General features: G+C 44.8%; 1 protein-coding gene across 1 annotated transcript; it reads right to left on the reverse strand.

The window, feature by feature from the left end:
* Positions 1-7,814: 7,814 nt before the first annotated feature.
* On the reverse strand, positions 7,815-19,087 carry TAGLN3 (transgelin 3). The gene is made up of 5 exons (XM_029578792.1): positions 18,970-19,087; positions 16,760-16,941; positions 10,007-10,181; positions 9,559-9,661; positions 7,815-8,237 (listed from the first exon to the last, which is right to left on the reverse strand). Exons 2-5 carry the CDS (start codon positions 16,937-16,939, stop codon positions 8,096-8,098), a joined length of 600 nt encoding a protein of 199 aa, XP_029434652.1. The 5' UTR covers positions 16,940-16,941; positions 18,970-19,087; the 3' UTR covers positions 7,815-8,095.
* Between the last annotated feature and the right edge of the window lie 4,764 nt (positions 19,088-23,851).

Raw genomic sequence — 23,851 nt, forward strand, 5'->3', positions numbered from 1 at the left:
GCTTGATGCACTATGGGCCTGACCCAGTATGACCCTTTTGATGGACGCCTGTGATGTCCATGGATGGACACTTCCTGGGAGGGAGGTTACCCTGCTAATTCTGTACCTAACCCATCACAGCACTGCTGCTCCAGCATGGAAAGCTGCAACGGGCTTCCTCTGCAGGCACCAGGCCGAGTAAACCAGGGGCGGTTCAAGGGGATCTGCTGCCTGAGGCAAGGGATGGGATAGTGCCCCCCCTCCCCCAAAGCACAGTACAAGTCAAATCATCAAGAGGGGCGAGGGGTGGGGTAGGGTCTCTCTATAGCCTGCTCCTTTCGGTGATTTGAAATGCTGCGGAAGGAGGAAAGCAGGGGCCAGGGTTCCCAGAGGAGGAGCAGTGGATAACGCTGAATTTCTAGGAGGCTGGCGACCCTGCCACAATTCCAGGAACCCTTCCCCTGTCTCCCAGGTGCCCCCAGCATTTGTCCCTGGAGAGGTGGGGGATGGGTGAATGATAGGGGTCTGTGTGTGTGGCCTGGTGCAAGGGTATCGGATGCTCCAGGTGAACCTTAGAGCCTTGCGCCCCCCTCCTTCCCAGCCCGCACCACACACATTTATAATAACCAATTTTACATGAAAAGACATTCAAAGTATAGTTTTCTAAGATAAAACTTTCACTACAACACGCGTATTATTTTTACATGCACTATGTGCCATCCAGAAAGCTCTATGAAAAAGCAAAATAAACACTTGGCATGCGTATGGTCTTAGGCCTATGGTAATGCATGTTGGGTGTGGGCTTTATAAATAAACTGAATTACAATGACACTAGTGCACCTCCCATACTAAGAAAGAACACCAACTGCCATCACTGAAATAGTAAAAACCTTAACTACACTGCGGTTATTACACCAGGTCCTAAAAACCAATACATCTCCTATTAGGAAAATGGAAAAAGCCAGCTTGCTACAGGTCCTAAAACAGAAACTTCACATTAGCAGGATACTTCCCCTCAGTTATACATGCAGACCACATACAGACCCTCACCAAATACAGAATAAAGAGACCATACAGTATAAACAGAAACATGTAGACAAAAACTGAACTGAAAACCGCAACAAGCCACACTATCGGGCCCATGCAGTAAAGTGCGCTCAGGCTGAGCGCACTGTTAGCCCCCGTCTGGCCGCGCGTTTTTCCACGCGCTATTTTTACCCCTTATACAGTAAGGGGTAATAGCGCGTGGAAAACGCGCGGCCAAACCCCCGAAACTAATAGCACCCGCAATATGCAAATGCATATTGATGGGCCTATTAGTCATTCCTGCGAGATACAGAAATTAAAATGTGCAGCGAAGCCGCACATTTTAATTTCAGCCGGCACTGGGAAAGTGTACAGAAAAGCAGAAAAAACTGCTTTTCTGTACACCCTCCGACTTAATATCATAGCGATATTAAGTTGGAGGCCCCAAAAATAAAAAAAATTTAAAAATCTGCTCGCGGGTTGGAAGACGGATGCTCAATTTTGCCGGCGTCTGTTTTCCATACCCATAGCTGTCAGCGGGTTCGAGAACCAACGCCGGTAAAATTGAGCACCGGCTGTCAAACCCGCCGACAGTGTCCCTAGAGTCTCCTTTTACCGTGGGCCCTAATTTGCATATAGGCAGATACTGAATCGCTCGCCCAGGACACTGGCCTGTGCGCGCATCGGGAGAGCGGGCGCTCGCCGGCTCTCCTGCAACTTTTATATGCAGTGCAACATTGGAAAAACAGAAATGCCATTCCTCAAAACAATAAAATCAAGAAATATTTATTTATTTATTTATTGATTGTTTTTGTTATACCGAGTTTCATGATAGGCATCACATCAACCCGGTTTACAAATAACAAGGAGTGTAAAGCATAACGTAACGTAAAAAACAATATTTTCAATAAGAACCTTGAACTTTAAATACAGTGAATCAGAAAAAGGGAGAGGGAAAGTTACAAAAAACAAGGAAAATAAACTTGGGATGGAAGGGGAGAAATTGAACAGCACAATATTTACATTTCAGCCTATTGATACATTAGAATAGCAAGTGAAAAAATAAGACTATGAAACGGTACATAGGTAATCAAATGAATAAATATGACAGTTGTGAATGGTAATAGTATGATAAATATTCAGCAGGAATTAGTGAGAGAGGGTTTGAGGTTGGTTGATTCGTGTTTACATTCCATTATTGCATACGAGTTGGTTGATTCGTGTTTACATTCCATTATTGCATACGAGTTAGTGCTAGTGAGAGGAGGTTTTATTCAAGGCTTGGAAATGCTTTTTTGAAAAGCCAAGTTTTTAGTCTTTTCCTAAATGTTAAAGAGCATGGCTCTTGTCTCAAATCAGGTGGGATCGAGTTCCAGAGAGCTGGACCTGCTGATGAGAAGGCTCTGAGACTCAAGGATTTATGTTGGTAGGTTTTGGCCTTTGGAATTTGGAGTGACTCTTTGTAGTGTTCCCTAATAGGCCTGGCGGAGGTGAATTTTTTAAGTGGTATTTGTAGGTCAAGTTGCGTGTGTTGGTTGATAGTTTTGTATATGATGTTAATGGTTTTGTACATGATTCTATAGTGGATCGGAAGCCAATGGAGGTTTTTGAGAATAGGTGAAATGTGGTCAATTTTCCTGGAATTTGTAAGGACTCTGGCTGCAGAGTTCTGAACCATTTGTAAAGGTTTGGTGTAAGAAGCTGGGAGGCCTAATAGTAATGAGTTGCAATAATCTAGTTTGGAAAAGATTATTGCTTGCAAGATTGTTCTGAAGTCCTGAGTGTGAAACAGCGGTTTTATTCTTTTCAGGATATGTAATTTGTAGAAGCAATCTTTGGAGGTTTGGTTAATGAATGTTTTGAGGTTGAGACGATTGTCTAGGATGGCTCCTAAGTCTCTTACGTGGGTTGTTTGAAGGAGTGTGGGTGGTTTAGGAAGTGTGTTATTGTTTTCCGGTGATATGAGCAGGAATTCTGTTTTCGAAGCATTGAGTACAAGGTTTAGACTGTTGAGGAGAAGTTTAATTTCTAATAGGCAACTGTCCCAGTATTCCATTGTTTTTGAGATTGATTCTTTTATAGGGATTACGATCTGTACGTCGTCTGCAAAAAGGAAATGTTTCAGGCTTAATTTTGTTAGTAGTTGGCAGAGTGGTAGCAGGTAGACATTGAAAAGGGTGGGTGAAAGTGATGATCCTTGCGGCACTCCTCTATTAGAAGGGTGGTATTGGGATTCTTTATTATGAATTTTGACTCTGTATCCTCTGTTTTCTAGAAATGTTTTGAACCAGTTTAGTGTGGCACCTGTTAAACCAATGTTTGCCAGCTGTTTTAGAAGAAGGGCGTGGTTGACGGTGTCAAAGGCCGCCGAGAAGTCAAGGAGGATTAGAAAATATGCTTGGCCTTTATCAATACCAGAGAGTAGGTAGTCCATGAGTGAAATTAGTAGCGTTTCGGTGCTTGCGGCTTTGCGAAAACCATATTGGTTTGGGGACAGAATACTGTGGTCCTCTAGGTAGTTGGATAGTTGGGTGTTTACCAGTTTTTCCATGATTTTAGCTATAAATGGTAGGTTGGAAATAGGGCGGAAGTTGTTGGGATCACATGCATTTAGATTTGGTTTTTTTAGCAGTGGCTTGATTGAGGCAGTTTTTAGGTCATCTGGGTAGATGCCATGTGATAAGGAGCAGTTTATAATATCTGCTAGGGTTTTTGCTATTGTGTCCGGGATAAGAAGAAGCATTTTGGTAGGGATTTGATCAAATGGGTGTGATGACGGTTTCATTCTTTTTAATACATTTTGTATCTCTGTGATTGTGATGGGTTCAAAGGCATTAAGCTGGATGTCTTTATTTTGGGGAAGATATGTGTTATCTGGAGACGTAGTGTTTGGAATCAGCTGATTAAGGAGATCCGATATTTTTTTGTTAAAATGAAGAGCCAATTCGTCTGCTTTAGTCTGGGCTTGTTCGGGTGGTATATCTGGAGTGATAGGTTTAGTGAGGCTGGAAACGAAGGCGAATAGAGCTTTTGAGTCAAAGCTGAGATGATGAACCTTTCGGGCATAGTAGTCTCTTTTGATTTTCAACGTGGTACTTTTGTAAAGATGGAGTGATCGTTTGTAATCAGAGAGTGAGGCTGGTGAAGGGGCTTTGCGCCATTTTCTTTCTTTTTGCCGAAGTAATTGTTTGAGTTTTCGTAGTTCATCATTATACCAGGGTTGACGTTTGGATGTATTAGCAGACCTTGTTTTGGTTGTCAGTGGGCAGAGAGTGTTTGCTATAGATTTTGTTATTTTGGACCAGGATTGGAGGGCAGCGTTAGGGGTAGATACTTCAATGAGTGGTAGATCCGAGGTTAGAGCTTTACTTAGATGTTCCGAGTTGCAAGGTTTTCTGTATAGGAAAGAGGGTCTTGAGTTGAGTTTGGAGTCTGATCGAGGTAAGGAAAAACTGGTGGAGATTAGAGAATGATCTGACCATGGGACTTTTTTGCAATTTGGTTGTTTTGTAAGAGAAATACCAGTGTTTGTAAAGAGTAGATCGAGCGTGTGGCCTGCTTTGTGGGTGGGTTTATTGATTTGTTGTCTGAATCCCATCGCTGACAGTGCGGTGAGGAGGGCTTCACAGTTTGTAGAGAGGGGAACTTTGTCAACATGTAAATTGAAGTCACCCAGGATTATAGCAGGGGAGTCAAGATTGAGATGCAGAGTTATGGTTTCGATGATAGGAGAGGAGTCTGACTCTAGTAAGCCTGGCGGGGCGTAGACTAGCAGGATTTGGAGTTGTTCTGATTTGAACAATCCTAGTTCTAGTTTAGTTACTGTACTGATGGGGTGGTGTGAGAACCTTAATGATTTTTTTGCAGCTAGGAAGATACCCCCTCCTCTTTTTTTTTGTCTTGGGATGGAGAAGAAATCGTAAGTCTGCGTTGGTAATTGGTTAATGAGTGTGATGTCCGTGGATTTGAGCCATGTTTCTGTTATGGCGCAAACGTCTGGGGTTGTGTCCTGCAGTATGTCGTTGAGTATAAGAGTTTTGTTGGTGAGAGATTGGGCGTTGAATAGGATTATGGTGAATAGGGTGAGGCCTAGTAACTGTGTAGTGGGGGAAATCATGATTGGGATGAGTGATTTGTAGGTGCGTGGTCGGTAGTACATTATTGTTCAGGTTGGATCGGTGCTGGATGAGTGCTACCGGAGCTTGGATGTGCTGCTAGAGACTGGATGTGTGCTTCTGTAGCCTGGATGAGTGCTGCTAGAGATTGGATGCGTGCCTCTGGAGACTGGATGCGTGCCGCAGGAGACTGGATGCGTGCCGCAGGAGACTGGATGAGTGCTGCTGGATGAGTGCCTCTGGGGACTGGATGAGTGCTGCTGGATGAGTGCCTCTGGAGACTGGATGAGTGCTGCAGGAGACTGGATGAGTGCTGCTGGATGAGTGCCTCTGGAGACTGGATGAGTGCCTCTGGAGACTGGATGAGTGCTGCAGGAGACTGGATGAGTGCTGCTGGATGAGTGCTGCAGGAGACTGGATGAGTGCTGCAGGAGACTGGATGAGTGCTGCTGGTTGAGTGCCTCTGGGGACTGGATGAGTGCTGCTGGAGACTGGATGAGTGCTGCTGGATGAGTGCTGCAGGAGATTGGATGAGTGCTGCTGGTTGAGTGCCTCTGGGGACTGGATGAGTGCCGCTGGAGACTGGATGAGTGCTGCTGGAGACTGGATGGGTGGATGTGTGATCGCTGGATGGATGGATAAGGGTGGGTAATGGCTCTTGCTCTGGGACGCTCCAAGGAGCGCACTAAGGGGCCGCCAGAGTTAAAGCATACTAATAAACAGAAAAAATATTTCAAAACAGCTGATGAATAGCATAACAGCCAATAATTCAATCTCATATCAAAATATCAAAATAATTCAAATCTCATATCACTCGACTCAGTAGCTGTATATATTGTACACTGTACATATTGTATATTTGTATATTATTAACCTCTTCTATCTCTCTTTAATTCCTCCACCCCAGTTCAACAGCCCTTGTTAATTGTAACTGCATCTCTTCATCACGTTTATTTATGTTCGTTGTTGTATTCATCGCACCCCTGTTTTTTATGTAAACAGACATGATGTGAATTTTTTCATGAATGCCGGTATAAAAAAACCTTAAATAAATAAATAAAATTAAAACATTTTTTCAAAACATTAATGAAATGTTTCCAAAAAGCAGACAGATGAAATAGTATTCAATAATTAAACCTAGTAAGAATAAAAAACTCCATAGGTGGGAACTTTTGAATTCTAGCCATCCTGGGATTTCTGTGGATTAGTGGGAGAGCAGGATGTGTGGCAGGAAGGGGGAACTTTCTTTTCACTCTCTCTCTCTCACACACGTTTATTCTACCTACATAAGCATATTAATGTTAAAATCAAACTGCCTAATTTGTTCCTAACAATCAGGTTTAATTTACACACCTAGTTTATTATTTTACATTGTTACCGTACTATGATGGCACATGAGTAATTTGTAATCTATACCACCCATATTTCTCTTTATCGTGCCCTTCTGTAAACCATTGTGATGGTTATCTAACTTAACGACGGTACAGAAAATTTTTTAAATAAAAAAATAAAATATTCTCACTCATGCACACAGATTCTCTCACACACACATGCTCTCACTTGCTCATACACACACACGCAAATACTTTCACAAATGCACACATTTGCTTTTACACACACATTCATATACACACATGCTCTTTAAACACATACCCAACTCCCTCTACCTCACTAAAATGCTGTCACGGCTGTTGGCAGATGAGTTCAGCAGTCAGCTGTAGCCTCATATTTTCTTCTGCTGCTGCTAAGCCCATTCTCTTTTTCGGCCACCGGCAGGTCCTTTCCTACGTTGCTGCTGGGCGGGTCCTTCATTGTTTCTCTGCCACCGGCTAGTTGAGCTCCATCGGAGGCCCGTGGGTCATTTGTTGTTTTTCAGCCAGCAGCAGCTTGGGCTCTGCTGGCGGCACATGACATGAGGCCTTTTCTTGTTCTTCAGCTGCCAGGTTAGGTTCCACCGGTGGCCGCTGGGCCTTTCCTTTGCTTTGCTGTTGGTCAGGTTGAGCTCCTCCGGTGGCCCAACAAGGCCTTTGCTTATTTTTCGCCCATCGGCAGGTTGAGTTCCACCGGCGGCCGCTGAGATCATCTTTTCTTCGCTGCCTGGCAGAATGGGGTCTACCGGCAGCCCACGGGTCCTTTGTTGTTTTGGCAGCAGCAGCTTGAGGCAGCCGCTAGAGGAGTTGGGGGGGGGGGGGGGGCAAATTTTGTCGCCTCTAAATTTTAACGCCTGAAGTGGCTGCCTCACCCTGCCTCATTGTAGAACTGCCCCTGGGGTAAACCATGGGCCTGATATCTACTCCACTGAAAAATGCCGTCAGCCTGATAAGGGCAAGGTCATTCTCAATTGGGCAAAAGTAGAAAAGCACTTCAGATGCAGGCATGCAACCTCCAGCCGTCGATACTCCAGAGGAGGTATCTCAGTAGTCATTGCTGTTTCACACACAGAGTCCTGCAAATACACAAACCTAAGGCATGACAGGATCTCACTGAGAAAGGGCAGATCACATCAGCTGGTAATGCGTAAACGCTGCAGCATCCAACTTATGAAGATATTAACCTGTACCATAAATAAAAATACTATACAACTAATCTATTTAAAAGAAGAAGCACATTTCATGAAGTCCTTTATAATTCTGGCTTTATTACTTGGACAATAGGATTTTTCATTTTCCTGAATCTTTAAGGAATGCGGTTTGCAAGACACAACACTGTGGGATGAGTAAATAGATTAAGTATATATTAAATAATCCATAAAAAATAATACTGTCCTTGCATAGTTCAGAACTAAACAATAAGTAGTATGGAAGGGAATCTGGCAAAACAGCCATATTCTGTTGGAGGAATAATTTGGCAAAGAAAAAATCCCACCTGTACCCCGTCAAACAATTAAGAAATGGACAACTCTGAAAGGTGGTTTAGAAATGCAGGGATGGGAAAGGAATGCCTGCGTTGTTCTGCGGAGGATACTCGGGGGGGCATTACATGATCTGCCTTGGCATTCCGTAACCAGTCATCCCAGACTGGGTGGCTCCTTTGTTGCTGCCCATCTGAAGACCTATTACGCTCTGTCCATGGCGAAGCTGCTCGGCCGAGAACGCCCTCCGGTTCTCCTGAGCTTTCCTGTGCCAATGCAAAGAACGCAAAGTCACTGGCAACGTCCCAAGGACCACAAATACCCGCACACAACAAGATGGCATCTTGGATTCGTGTTACAGACGCAAACTCCTCCAACCCCAATGGAAACGTACGTTTAACTCAAACAGTGCTTTCAGAGCTAAGCAAATCTCAAGAGTATGCTTTGATTTAAACAGCAAAAGACAAGAAATTATTTTCCTGAATGATAAGAGCCTGCTATTTTATTTGTCTGCTGATGGTGCGTCTGCCAGTCCTAGAAAAGAATTCTGGCTATTCAAACCAAAAAAAAAACAATTTTATATAATGTGGGATTCTCCTAATCACATTTCACTTGGTGGAAAGCAAGGGCCTTAGCCCACAAAAAATAAAATTAAATGAAGAAAAGCAGCAAAGGGAGTGAGTGGAAATGATACCTTCCTAGAGAATATGAGCTCATACTTTCAAGACGACAAAATCAAGGGCTTACTGATAATATGCGCCTATGAGTTTGGGGAGAAATGCAGAGATGTAAATTATTTGCTAAAAAAAAACAAAACAAAACAAAACATTTTTCAAGGGCAAACTGGTTTTCTAACATAATGTGAAACTTTCCAAACTGTTCATTGCAGTAAAAGGGACCCTGTAATGCTGCTGTCCAGTTTCCTAACTAGGGATCTAAGGAGGAAGGCCTACCCCTGCTCAGCCACATGGACGGAAGTGAAAATGAAAGCGACTTAATGGTTATATACTTGCATGTTTCTACGAAATCCTTACATTTATTTGTAGGAATTAATGGCCAAATCTAAAAATTCTCAGATTTTATATTCCCACCCTCCATACTCCACACCCACCCACCCATTCCACTGTATTGTTCTTATATAGAGAAGCTTCATGCCATTAAGTTTCTCACAATTTAAATGGTCTGTCCTCTATTATACCCAACAACAACTTACCTGGTTTAGTTCTTCCCAAATATGCCCTTACTGTTTTAACACACGTATTTGTTTTGGGTTTTTTTTTTTATCTTTGTGTCGTGTCTATCTCAACTAGATTGTGCATTCCAAGCAGCAGGGTCTGTGTCCTAGGTCAGCACTGTGTAGATCTGGTAGCACTATACAACAATAGCAGCCCTGATCTGGAGGAGCAACTCCCCATCTGCTTCTCCTCCCCCCCCCTCCCCCCGCCATTGTCAACATACCCAGTCCCAACATTAATGACAAAGACACAGAATCGGATGCCATCTTTAGAAGCAGATAAATCTCCTCCATGCAGATTTTCAGCAAGATCATTAGATGAAACAATTTTTGGCTTGCTACAAAAGCCTTACCTGAAGAACCAGCTAGGGTCTCCTCTATACAGCCCATCATTCTTGGTGACAGCTAAGCTTCCTAAGGCCATGAGTGTTCGCTGAACTGCTGCCATGTTCTTTCCTGAAAATCCACAGCTTAAAATTGAATGAGGCAGCAAACAAACAACTTTTGACTTCAAACAATAATCTCAAGGAGCAATATCAAAATAAAAAGCGTCAGAATGGCGGCAGGGAAAAGGTTCACAAGGAGCTGAGCTGTACAGCAAAGATCTGAGTCCTAACAGAGATACATACTATTATTGCTAGAGGTGAAACCATTTCTCTCTCTCCGTAATGCATCCTTGCCCTCAGCAGGGCTTATAAATTTCAGCCTGACAGTGACTACTCATTTTTTATTTTAAGTTATGGCTGCAGAAGCGTTTTGCTGATATTATTACATATTACTTTTTTTTTTTTTTTTGGTTACCTTCCCATAAATCCACTGTCTGAAAAATATCCGTGGCTCTTATTCCATACTCCTCGGCAGCCTGCAAGAACTGGGAGATGTGTTCCATCTGCCTGAAGGCCATCTTTGAGCTGGAGACCTTCGGGATGGGAGCTTTACCTTCAGGGTACAAACTATTCATCAACTGGCAAAGCAACTGCAAAGGAACCCAGAGAGGCGGTTTAGGACACCCCAAGACGGGGGATTTCATGGTTACCCATCGCAGCCGCCAAACTGTTACAGAACAAGAACACTCATTTCCTCCATCCTAGCAAACAAACACCAAGCCCACTCCATTATAAAAACTCTGTCAAAAAATGTCCTGCACTAAATGATCCTTAAACCAAAGGACAATGTTGATTTTTACGTACGGACAGGGCTGGGGAGCGGGACTGAATTCAGGGTCCAGATATGAAATGAAAAATTGTGTTATTTTATATGATTGATTGTTTGTACTCGTATTTTGTGTTTTACTTAGTATGTTTTGTAACCTCTTTTATTAAGGGGTTACAGAAAAGTGGGGAATCAAATGACAAATAACTGAATTCTTATCCTGTGATTCTCTGCAGTAGCTCTGCGCCTTCTGCACTGCTGGGTGTATGAGTAACCAATTCTCGTGTTCAGTGGTCTATTTTTAAACCATATGGTTTTATATTAACTTTAAAACTCCCTATTTTTATAGTACTCGACTAACTGTGGGTGCTGAGCTATCAGTATTTATGACAGTGGGCTCCGTTACAGACAACTGAGTTATCCCCCAAGCTGAAGGCAAGATCAGTAAAGGAGAGCCAGGGCAATTATTTTGTAGTGCCTGCCCCGGGGGCAATGATGCTTTTAGAAAATGGAGTTTAACGTGACATAAAACCAGGATCTAAATTTTGGATCTCAGCCAGCAGGCAGCCATAGTCAGAGAACGCCTGTAGGATCCGTCCACTACTGGGCAGGTGGAAATATTCCATTTTCTGATAAAAGGCTAGGTATCTAGAGCTTGTGTTCTACAATAAGTATCACACTTCTCAACAGGAGAAATCCTTCCCACTGGCTCATTATTTAAACACTTGTAAATGATTTTACTAGAGAATTAAAGGGTGGTAATAAAGTAAAAATGATACAAATAAAGCTGAGACCTGAAATCAGTTATAAGCAATTCAGCTTAGTAATTTATGGGCAAAAGAAGTTACCTTTGGTCCTCTCAAATTTCCAGTTATTACAGATTATACCCCATCTGAATGCATCTGCTCCATTAAAGGGAGGAGGAATAACCTAGTGGTTAGAGCAGGGGGCTATGAACAAAGAGACCAGGGTTCGAGTCCCGCAGTTGCTCCTTGTGACCTTGGGCAAGTCACTTTACCCTCCATTGCCTCAGGTACAAACTTAGATTGTAAACTCTCTGGGGATAGGGAAATACCTACAGTACCTGAATGTAAACCGGTGTGATATCTCAGATCGAATGTCTGAGATATCACATGGATAGCTTTATAACCACTTGAGCATCTTACCAGTCATAAAGAGCAGCCTAGTGCACGTTTTACACATACACACACTTGCTGACCAACCTCTATAGTAACACAGCTAGTGTCTCTTCATCTGCCTCAGAATAAATCAATGGGAGTTAATTGTCAGTATCCCACAATGCAGTGCAGCTAGACCCAAGCCAGAGCAATGGTTCAGAGGTCATTGGTGAGATGCTGGACAAATACAAGTTAGTAACCTTGGACAACACTAACCAAAAATGTTTATTTCTGATCTCAGAGAGAAGACAGACTAGGGTTCTTTAAGAAATTGCCATGCTAGGTCAGACCAAGAGTCCATCAAGCCCAGCATCCTGGGCTTTTTCTGAGAGCAAAAGAAATTACTTATTAGAAAACTTAGATGCTGAAGAAGCTGCAAATAAGGTGCTAAACCCAAGTTTTATTGGCTAGCAAGATGCTCTTTGCAAGCCGATTTAAGGGTAGGTCCTTTGTCATATGCAATCAAGACTCTACCACTGTGTAAGGAAGATAATCTTAGTGTTAGATAATGCACCTGATAAACCTTAATATACAAACACCCATTTCTTGTCATTACTCTACCTGTCCTGCCACTGCTTCTTGGGCTTGAATCCAGGACCAATCCTTGATACCAACTTCAAAGGCAAAATGGTTATCAAACCATTGCCAACAAGTAGGATTGTCACATTCCCTTTCAATCTACATTTCTATATGAAGAAAAAAAACTTTGGTTTCCTTTGTTAACTTAGGCCCAGATATAGGCATGGCCTCACTATGACATAAGCAGTCCCATTCACACAAAATATTGTCCAGGTAAGAATTCTGAGGCCTGAACTATCCTTTTTATTTAAGCCATCTCCACTCGGATCTTGTGTTTCTGTGCCCTTAAATCACAGAGTATCATGCACCCAACGCAATAATCTTGCTGGAGTTTAGCAACGCTTACTCCATAGTCAAGTTTTTTGTTTTTTTTAAGTACTTCCACTTCCTGTTGATTAGGTAGTAAATGCTTCTGCCTTTTCGCTGCTGGTCTTCGTTTTTACAACACTTTTCTCTGGAGCATGCATGTTCTTGGATGATATTTGCTGACTACACTAGCAGCAATTTCCGTGCCTAAAGATTTTGCGGTCCCTTTTCCGACAGTTTCATTGCTGCCTGAAACAGGAGAGGTGCAGAGCAACACTACATCAGCCCCGGCTGCATCAGCAAACAACTGGCTTACATGCAAGGTAAGAGGAAGCCTAGGCATTGGGTACAACGTCTACGCAGAGCCATTTTTCAGATAATAGATGTACTTCTGGATAACAGAACATGGGCCAAAGCCCAGGAGGTTTTCAGCACAAAGAAAATTTTCAGGAAAAGAAACTTCAGTTATAAGGCGCTCTTTGTAATCATTAAGATAAGTGGTAGGCCCACGCCAAGGAATCAAGCACAGAGTAAAGACAGCTTTCCTCAAATCGAGACCAGGCCAGGATCTAGCAATGGTCAGCCTCAGAAATATTAGGAGAACGCTTTGTACAGCAGAGCTAACTGTCCTGTTTCCATAGGGAAGACAAATACCAGCATAGAGCAATCACCCCTCATCCTCTCCAATGTCGATTGTGCAGGGCCGCAATTATAAAATATACAAATTCACAAGAAAAAATAGGGATGTTTGTGCTGTTTCACAACACTGACAACTGTCCACCCCTCTCCCTTTCTTCCATGTCGCTTTCCGTTCAAAATGCAATCACCAGGAGATGATGTTGAGGGTTCTGTCTCTTAGCTCCTCTTTCCTACTTGTAAAACCTGTTGGCATTCAAGGTTACCAAGACTTGTCAAAGAAGATCCTAAGTGCCCCAACTAGGTGATAGAAGCCAGAAACAACGTCTCTCCCACTTGCTACCAGTTCCATCTACTAAGCTGCTTGCCCTTATACATAAGAACATAAAATTGCCAAACTGGGTCAGACCAAAGGTCCACCAAGCCCAGTATCCTGTTTCCAACAGTGGACAATCCAAGTCACAAGAACCTAACAGGATCCCAAAAGGTTGATAGATTCCATGCTGTTTATCCCAGGGATAAGAAGTGGATTTCCCCAAGTCCATCTTAATAATGAACATAAGAACATAAGAAATTGCCATGCTGGGACAGACCAAGGGCCATCAAGCCCAGCATCCTGTTTCCAACAGAGGCCAAACCAGGCCACAAGAACCTGGCAATTACCCAAACACTAAGAAGATCCCATGCTACTGATGCAATTAATAGCAGTGGCTATTCCCTAAGTAAACTTGATTAATAGCAGTTAATGGACTTCTTCTCCAAGAACTTATCGAAACCTTTTTTGAACCCAGCTACACTAACTGCACTAACCACATCCTCTGGCAACAAATTCCAGAGCTTTATTGTTCGTTGAGTGAAAAAGAATTTTCTCCGATTAGTCTTAAATGTGTTACTTGCTAACTTCATGGAATGCCCCCTAGTCCTTCTGTTATTCGAAAGTGTAAATAACCGATTCACATCTATTCGTTCAAGACCTCTCATGATCTTAAAGACCTCTATCATATCCCCCCTCAGCCGTCTCTTCTCCAAGCTGAACAGCCCTAACCTCTTCAGCCTTTCCTCATAGGGGAGCTGTTCCATCCCCTTTATCATTTTGGTTGCCCTTCTCTGTACCTTCTCCATCGCAACTATATCTTTTTTGAGATGTGGCAACCAGAATTGTATGCAGTATTCAAGGTGCGATCTCACCATGGAGTGATATAGAGGCATGATGACATTTTCCGTTTTATTAACCATTCCCTTCCTAATAATTCCTAACATTCTGTTTGCCTTTTTGACTGCTGCAGCACACTGAGCCGACGATTTTAAAGTATTATCCACTATGATGCCTAGATCTTTTTCCTGGGTGGTAGTTCCTAATATGGAACCTAACATCGTGTATCTACAGCAAGGGTATTTTTCCCTATATGCAACACCTTGTACTTGTCCATATTAAATTTCATCTGCCATTTGGATGCCCAATCTTCCAGTCTTGCAAGGTCCTCCTGTAAATGAGAAGTATGCCTGAACACAGAAGACCAAAATGGAGAAGGAAATCCCCAGAACCCTCTGCGTGTCTTTGGCCTGCCTGGGCTGAATGGACTCTGAGTGACTTACAGAATGTCCCTGGATATCTGTGGAGGCAAGCTGGCACCAGACAGGTGATGTCTATTCATAGAGTCACCACAGGGGAGCTTCAGGCACTATTCTCAGGAGTTTGTAATCCACACAGTTACAGACGTGTTGATTGTCTTGACCAGTAAGAGTTTAACCAGAACAAAGAAAGTCATGGGAAATGGGCTACACATCCTGGGAAGCCAATCAGGATAGTTAGCGATGATTGGATCATGCAGTTGACATCACAACTTATGTAAATGATCCTTTGGGCAGTCATGCAAGTCTCTAGAACCTTCTACCCTGTATTTGAATGTTATCTATAAAACAAGGATCACTTTCTGTATACGATGAGATGCTGGTCAGATTGTAAGACGAAGGGCACCCAGTACCCAGCATCTCCAGAGAACACTTATATTGACTAATAAAAAATACATTATACTTTTACTGAGTCTAAGTGTTCTTGTGTCCCTGGCCATAAGCACAGAGGAAGCTTTAACATAATGTATCACAATCCTCTTGTGATTTAACTACTCTGAATAATTTTGTATCATCCGCAAATTTGTTAACCTCACCATCGTATTCCTTTCCAGATCATTCATATATATATATATATTGAAAAGCACTGGTCCAAGTACAGATCCCTGAGGCACTCCACTGTTTACCCTTTTCCACTAAGAAAATTGACCATTTAATCCTACTCTCTGTTTCCTGTCTTTTAACCAGTTTGTTATCCACGAAAGGATATCGCCTCCTATCCCGTGACTTTTTAGTTTTCTTAGAAGCCTCTCATGAGGGACTTTGTCAAATGTCTTCTGAAAATCCAAATACACGACATCTACCGGTTCACCTTTATCCACATGTTTATTAACCCCTTCAAAAAAATGAAGCAGATTTGTTAGGCAAGACTTCCCTTGGGTAAATCCACGTTGACTGTGTTCCATTAAACCATGTCTTTCTATATGCTCTACGATTCTGATCTTGAGAATAGTTTCCACTATTTTTCCTGGCACTGAAGTCAGGCTTACTGGTCTATAGTTACCCGGATCACCCCTGGAGCCTTTTTTAAATATTGGGGTTATATTGGCGACCCTCCAGTCTTCAGGTACAATGGATGATTTTAATGATAGGTTACAAATTTTAATTAATAGATCAGAAATTTCATTTTTGAGATCCTTCAGTACCCTAGAATGCATGCCATCTGGTCCAGGTGATTTGCCACTAGTTTGTCAATCTGGCCTACTACATCTTCCAGGTTCACAGTGATTTTGTTCAGTTCGTCTGACTCATCACCCCTGAAAACCATCTCAGGAACTGGTATCTCCCCAACATCCTCATTAGTAAACACAGAAGCAAAGAATTCATTTAGTCTGTCTGCAATGGCCTTATCTTCCCTAAGAGCCCCTTTAACCCCTTGGTCATCTAATGGTCCAACCGACTCCCTCACAGGTTTCTTGCTTCGGATATATTTAAAAAAGTTTTATTATGAGGAACTTGTCCAAACATTTTTTTTAAACACAGCTAAACTAACAGCTTTCATCACATCCTCTGGCAACGAATTCTAGAGCTTAATTACGCATTGAATAAAAAAATATTTTCTCTTATTAGTTTTAAATGTACAACTTAGTAACTCCCTCAGCTATCCTGTCTCTTGCAGATTCTGCACCAGGCATAGGATGTACTCTATGCGGAGCTGAGGAGAGAAAGTTTCACATGTCTCCCTTCTATTACAAATGTGATGCATACCATTCAGAACATCAAGACCATCACAAAAGGGTGCAATTTTTACCTCATATGAAGGAGTTTTACTCTAGGTTACTGTTCACAGGCAGAAGACAAATATTGTTAGGTGGGTAACATCCACGGAATTTCTTTTCAGCAAGTTGGCGTGAACCGCAGAATTCAAGAGCACCACATACCTTAAAGTCAGATGGAAGAGTCTAACTCCGCCAGTGCACAGCTGGAAAAGGACTCAAGGCACCGCCCATACTTTCTTTGCAGCCTCAAGGACTGAAAATGGCCACCAGTAGGGTACTTCCTTGGCAAAGGTTTTTTTTGTTTTTGCTTCTGACATGATACCCATAAATTTAGCACAATTCAGAATACTTACGGTTCCATCCATTAACCATTCCTGAAAATATGCACTTCCAGGCTGCACAGGTCCTTTGTCACAATTGCACTGCGCCTTTATCCAGGCAACTAGCTTGGCTTCCAATTCCAGGTCATATTTCTGTTCAATTTTTTCCTGTACCTCGCGACTTAAGCCATAGCTTGGTCCTCTGTTAGCCATCTCTGGGGAAAAAACAGGGACATCAACAGTAAAATAACACCTACAGAAAAGCATCCAGCAGGACTTCATTTTTCTCCGTATGTGAGGGTTTATCACTTTCTACTCTGCCTGTAATTCTATCACCCGGGCTGCCGGCCACAGAATCACCAGCTCGGCTGCCCTGGAGCCCAGACTGTGAAGCCCTTTGACTGATGAACATTTTTTTTTTGAAACTAGCATTGATCCCGAAAACTAATCATGCCTGCTGGACAGCAGGGCCTGTTGGTGTAAAGGTCATCAAGTGTCCCCATCACAGAAATTTTGGCATACTTTCAAAAAGGCCTTTGCCTTAACATTACCTCAATCCTTCAGTTTCCTTCTGGTTCAACTTATTATTGCCATGCAACTGTAATTTACTTCCCTCACGTGATCATCTTATATTCCTTGTAGGACTAATGAATGCAAGCAAATCAATCAGTCAAGATGTCACTGCATTCTGAACCCATTAATCTTCTACAGGGATCAACCTGGGGCCTGAATCCCATCCCTATCTAATAACCTCAGTAATGGAAAGGGGGAGGGTGGGGTGAAAAACGAGGCAGCTCCTGCTTTGCTATGTCCTGTGCATGGTTCTGAAATTACATCAGATTTGATTTTCTCAGGAGGAAGTCAAGCTAAGGGATGATCCTTGGGGAAGGGCAGACTCCAAATTGTGACGGGCAGTGCGTTTTTTGATTTAGTGGTGTGCTGTCCATTTCTTATCAAAGGGGCTTTCACCACTTCATTTATTTTTTAGCAAGTGATTCTCAGCAGCTCTGTTGGACTGGGTGAGAGACCCTGTTATGATCAAATAATTTAGCAAGGAACTGCCGGAGCTCCCTTCCAGGACATCACTGTACTTGTCTGACACCAAACATTCTGAGAGCCTGTCAGCTAGTACTGCTCGCAGACCTGAAACCGTCAGAGACCTGGGTGTCTGTAAAGCACAAGGCCCTTTGTTTGCTGCCCAATCCCCTCAGGCTTCCCAAAGGAGGAAGGGACAGAGGTGCCTTGGGCAGCACTGAGTTACAAGACTGGGGAAAATATGGAGAAAAGCATTCAAGATTCCTCCAAATATAAGGATCCTAGCACCCTAACCCTGTCTTTGAAAAATACTCTTCAAAAGCTTTTCACTCCATTACTGCCGAAGAAAAGTTTTAAATCTTAACAGTATCACAGTTGATTTAGACTGAAAGGCCTGAGGGTCATTACTCATTGTCTAACAGCTCCTGCTTGCTACATGATAACCCAGGGGAAGGCAAAATAACCCCAATTCAATACATCTGTGGCTACTTTCCAGAGCCTGCTCTCTTTGTCAGCTCATCTTTTGGGGGACCAATGCTATTCCACCAACCCGGGCACTCAACATCAGCTAGAGATACATCATCGAAAGATCACGGATGGTAGGACCCCACAGAAAGATCTCCCCTTGCAGACTAGAGATGGCACCAGAGAGATTGTACAAGTATCTGATTTGATAGAGAAAACTCTAGATTATAAATGCCACACATATGCATCTTTTTTTTTCCCAACATAAACAGTATGGGTTACACCCTCTTCCCCGTTCTCTGAGATGGGTGGGCTAGGTGGCTTAGAAAATGGGGAGACCCCCCCCAGTAATTGTGAATAAAACTGCCAGGGGCTGGTCCTGATTGAGTTAGGAGCCCACAAGGAGCAGCAGGAAGCTGCATGGCAAAACCAGCATAGACTACAATGAATTACTAAGACACATAAAGTGGCTGCTGAGCACAATACATGCAGATTTCTAGAGCTCTCCCACGTGTTCAGAAGCGACAGAATAAACCCGGTGAACACCAGGAGCGGGGATCTTCCGAGAAAGCCCCGGGAGGACCTGCAGAACCTCAGAGATAAACGCACCAACATGCAAACGGAAACTAAGCTCTCCTTCTAGCGTTGGGCTGGCCTGCTTTGCTGCGTATGAATGAGCAGGAGCAGCAGGCGGCTGAGATTGGGCTGCACAGTGCATGGGCGATGCCCGGACAAGGCTGTACCTGCTGCTTCGTCGGGCTCCCACCGATGCTCCGCTGGGCTCCGGCTGCTGGGTACCACTGGTGGCCACTGCCGCTGCTACTGTGGCGCCTGTTCCCGGGGTTTCTGTCTGCTCCGCTCCAGAGCTTCCCAGCTTACGGAAAAAAAAAAAAAAAAAGGTTAGTGCGGGCTTGGCTGGATCCACGCCTTCTCCCATCTGTCTCATTGTGACACCGAATACAAGGGACAGGGCTCATTCTGATACCAGAAACAGGAAAAAAAAAAAGCCAGCCAGCCAATAACCAGCGCAGGATGGAAAGCGATGCTGCAGTCCCCCACAGCTTCTCCTCCTCATCCTTTCTGAGAAAGCCATGCAGACCTGGAACTTTTCTTTCCCGCAGACAGGACTGACTTCTTCTGCAAGAGTCCGGGCACCGCGCTTTGTCGTCTTACAAGCACTAAAGCGGCAGGCCTCCTCCGTTGCACTGTTTCACGACGACGTTAGCTTTCTTTATCGAAAACATCTATACCCACGCGCTGGGGGCACAACACGAAAACCAGGCCAGCTCCTTCCCCCTCTCGCCCAGGCATAGAATGAGGCAAAGCCTTAGTAAATCAGGCCCGCTTATAACTAAACAGAAAGAGAGGGACATACAGATATATTCAGCTTCATGGGTTTTGTTTGTTTGGTTTTTTTTTTTTTTAACAGAACTTCATTTTCAATTGAGAGTTTTCTGGCATTAATAAGAATCCACACAGCGAGAAAGCACAAGCAGCTCTGCCTTTACCTGGTTCTTTTAGTCAGTTACTGAATTAAGCAACCCCAAAGCCAAGGTTATTGGAAACAATGCTTATGCAGAATTCAAATATGAATAGTCTTTCGTATGGGCTTGTAAAAGATAAAAATTGTGAAAAACAACTCTACGCAAGTTACTTCACTCTAATGTGATTGCTGGCAGGCTCAGAAGCTGCCTGGTGAAAATTGCCTTTAATGGCAGGCCGCAAAGGGTCATTCAAGGATTCTGCGTTACCCAAATTAAATTTTAATCGTAGCATGGGCGGACAGCTGCGCTCCCCTTAAAATTTCAACAGCTTCTTAGGAGTTGACAGCTGGGACTCACTGGCTGCACGAGTCAATTATCAATGGACACGGCGGGGAATCTCCCCCATAATCGAATCCTCCTTAATCTGCAGAGCAACTAAAGCCCAGGGGCAAGACTGGAGCTGAATCACTGACCCGATTTACATAGTAATGCAGCCATGTGTCCAAACAGAAAGACAGGAGGAGGCTTGTAAGACAGAAACCACCACTGCAAAGCCACAGTGCCGTTCCAATTGCCACACGAGTCCAATTCCTTTTACAGGACCAATATTCTGGAGAAAGAAGAGGGAATAAATGGAGCTCCTCTTCTGTTTGCTATCTTTGTGCAATATTTCAGAGGGATTAGAAGTTAACCTTTGTCTTTTTTTGCCATTGACACTAAGATCTGCCACAAAGTAGAGATGCCTGAAAGAGAACAGAGAATGAGAAGTGACCTTGGACAGCTCCAGAAGTGGCTGCGAATCAATGCCAAGAATCCAAGGATTTGTACTGTGGCATTCTTGTCTCCCTTTTCCTGCTGGTTGTGCCTCTTCGAAGCAGCCCAGGTTCCCTCAGGTCTTAGCCACTGCCTGGGTCACCTTCAGATCAGCAGACACTATCACCCCGGGATCTCGCTCCCAGTTCGTGCACATCGGTCTTTCATCCCACCCAACGTACCAACTCCTTTGGATTGTCTTACCCCAAATGCAAAACTCTGCCTAGGCCTCACCTGGAATACTGTGTTCAGTTCTAGAGATTTCATCTCCAAAAGGACAGAATTGAAGCGGTCAAGAGAAAGGCAAGCAAATTGGTGTGGGGACTGTACAGAAAGCCATATGACGAGACTGAAGGACCCTGATATATATGCACCCTGTAAGAGAGAAGAGAAAGGGGAAACATGATACAGATCTTCAAACAGTAGAGAAGGAATTACATCTTTAGTGATGGAAATGGGTGGTCCCCAGCACAGATGTGTGGGTGCTGCTAATAACCACATGCTCAATGCACCTGTGCGGGCAGCCGCCCCAACCACGCTGGACTTACCTATCCACAATGATGGCGCCAGCATCATGTAGGGCTGGTGCCCCGGGGAGGAGAGCCTTCCTGTGCGGCCGTGCTGCTCGTTGACGCCGTTCCAGCATCGGGTGTGGTGATGTCATATTAACGCGCCCCGACGCCGGGGCACTTGATTGGTCCGGGGGAGCAGCACGACGACGTCAATGGCGGGGGAGGGGGGGGACAGCTGGCGGGGAATTTAAAGCCTGCCGTCTGCCTTTGTTCGGCCTCTTCCTCCTTGGCCCGATGTTGTGCTCGCTGAAATCACACGATCGCGCCGCTCGGGGTTCGAGCCCCGCTGAGATTATTCGGGTGAGTAGTGCTAAAGCAGCACTTTCCCATTTCAAATTTCTAAATTAAATTAAAAAAAAAATTTTTTCGACTTTGTCTAGGCAGCAGGCTTGATTTAATTTAGCTGCCTGCTAATTTTGCCTCGTCTTCCTACACCATTCTGTTTTCCGAGTCCTCCCTATATTGCATCATTCTTGCTCCTATAATTAAAAAAAATAAAATAAAATATATATATATATATATATATATATATATATATAAAATAGAATAAATAAATTTAGAGTTCGGCCGATCCAAAACAGGTTTTACGCTTATTTGAAGCAGAAGTGCTGCCAACATTTGACAGAGATGTCCCTGAGGTCCAACTCCTCGGCTGTGGCTCGGCAGACCCCAGCACAGTGCACTACGGAGGTTCTAGGCGCCCCTGACATTGAGGCTGCCCATTGGGCCGGAACCTTCAGGTCCTGATCCTATGGCCCTCCCGCCCGCTGGCGTCTCTGACCAGAGGGGAACTAGAAGCCGACAGGGAGGAGGTAGGGCATCTGGGCCACGGGTGCAAAAAGGTCTGGGAAAGGGAGGGGGGGGGAGGAAAGACTCTGAAAGGAAAACAGAATCCGTTTAATTCTATGAAGCGGGGGGGGGGGGGGGGGGGGGGACGGGGACGGACACACGACACGCATCGGCAGTTCAGGTGCGCTTAACGTCAAGAAGCCGCAGCCCGCAGCTGACACGATCAAGAACCAAGTGGTTCTCTTGCCTGAAGTTGTCCCGCCACGTCTTCCTATCCCGGTACTGGAAACAGGTGCTCTAACCCTGGCCGGCTGTGCAAAACATGCCTCAGCACCTACTCGCGAGCCCAGCGTTCGGAGGACTGGCGGCCTAAGGGAGGAACCTCGGTACAGATCCCCATCCTGGCCGGCTTCCCATTCGTCTTCCCAACGTTTCCATGGAAGTCCTAGGTCATGGCACAGGCTCTACCGGAGGCCAGATGACAGCAGAGATGTGAAAGGTTTTAGGCATTATTGGAGGTATAGTCCTTTCGACTTTTTTTTCTATTATTTTTTTATTTATACATTTTCTAAATACATTTCAAGAAATCTCTTGAACAGCAATCAAAGAGACAAGGAAATACACTTTCGAATAATAGGACTAGGGGGGCATTCCATGAAGTTAGCAAGTAGCACATTTAAGACTAATCGGAGAAAATTCTTTTTCACTCAACGCACAATAAAGCTCTGGAATTTGTTGCCAGAGGATGGGGTTAGTGCAGTTAGTGTAGATGGATTCAAAAAAGGTTTGGATAAGTTCTTGGAGGAGAAGTCCATTAACGGCTAAAGTTTACTTAGGGAATAGCCACTGCTATTAATTGCATCAGTAGCATGGGATCTGTTATGAACGCTGCCCGCGGGCTTCCCCGCGAGCAGGCTCACTTACCCCATGCCGTGCTGTTCTTCCCGACGCAGCACGGATGCCGCCGTCGGGCCTTCATCACGCAGCTGGAGCCGCGGTCTGTTACTGTCTTCGCGGCCCGGAGGCCGCCCCGGATCTCCATAGGCTCCATGGTGGAGCCGCGGCCTTCCGGCTACTCCCTCGGGGCTGGGACCGCTCCCGACGCTGCCTTCCATCTTTGCGGCACTAGGCCGCAAGCCCCGGTGCCATCCGGCGGCTGGAGCCGCCTCCGGGGCTCCCCGCAGCGGCTGGAGCCGCTGCCGACATCAGGGCCTGCTCCTCAGGCCCTGCCAGCGTCTGACACACAGACGCTGTGCAGGCCGCTGGCCATGGTCCTGCACAGCCCGTTTCCTCTCCTTAGGCGCCGGCGCGCGCCTCTCTTCAAGATTTAAAGGGCCAGGCACCGGAAATGTGCTGGCCCCACCTCTGTGACTACTTCCTGCTCTAGCCCTATAAAGGGCTGCTTCGTCAGTCTGTCTTGGCCTTGCATCGTGGTGACTTTCCTCTGGAGGCTCCGGCCTGCCAGAGCCTTGTAAGGTCTTCTGTCTTCGTGGAGCTCCTCGTCTCGTCTGTCTTCTACCACGTCTTCATGTCTTGGTGTTCCGCCTGAGGTCCCGGTCCATGTTGTGATGTCCCGCTATGTTCCTCCACGTCCCGATGTGTGTTCCTGTGTCTCGTCTTCTACGCTCCTGAGCCTTCTGGTCCTGTGGGCCGGACTCCCTTGGACGACGTCTTTCCCGGGTTGGAGTAGCCTGCAGGTGGACTGGTGTCCTGCGCTCTCGAGCCGTCATGTCCTGGATCTTTCCTGCGCTGTCCCGTTCTCCTCATGGTCCGTGACCAGCCTGCAAGGGCTGCGTAGAGCATGCAGTGGGACAGGGTGGTCCGCGACTCAGTCTCGCGGGTGGCTTGAGTAGGGCGCCCTAAGAGACAGTGCCAATGTCCATGCCTTGTGTGTTTGCCTATTTGGATGTCAAGTTCTTCGTCATGGATGCCGTTGCATCAGCCATGTGTCTTCGTCCAAGGATGCC

The sequence above is a fragment of the Rhinatrema bivittatum genome, chromosome 15 (genome assembly GCF_901001135.1).
Source record: "Rhinatrema bivittatum chromosome 15, aRhiBiv1.1, whole genome shotgun sequence".
NCBI classification, from domain to species: Eukaryota; Metazoa; Chordata; class Amphibia; order Gymnophiona; family Rhinatrematidae; genus Rhinatrema; species Rhinatrema bivittatum.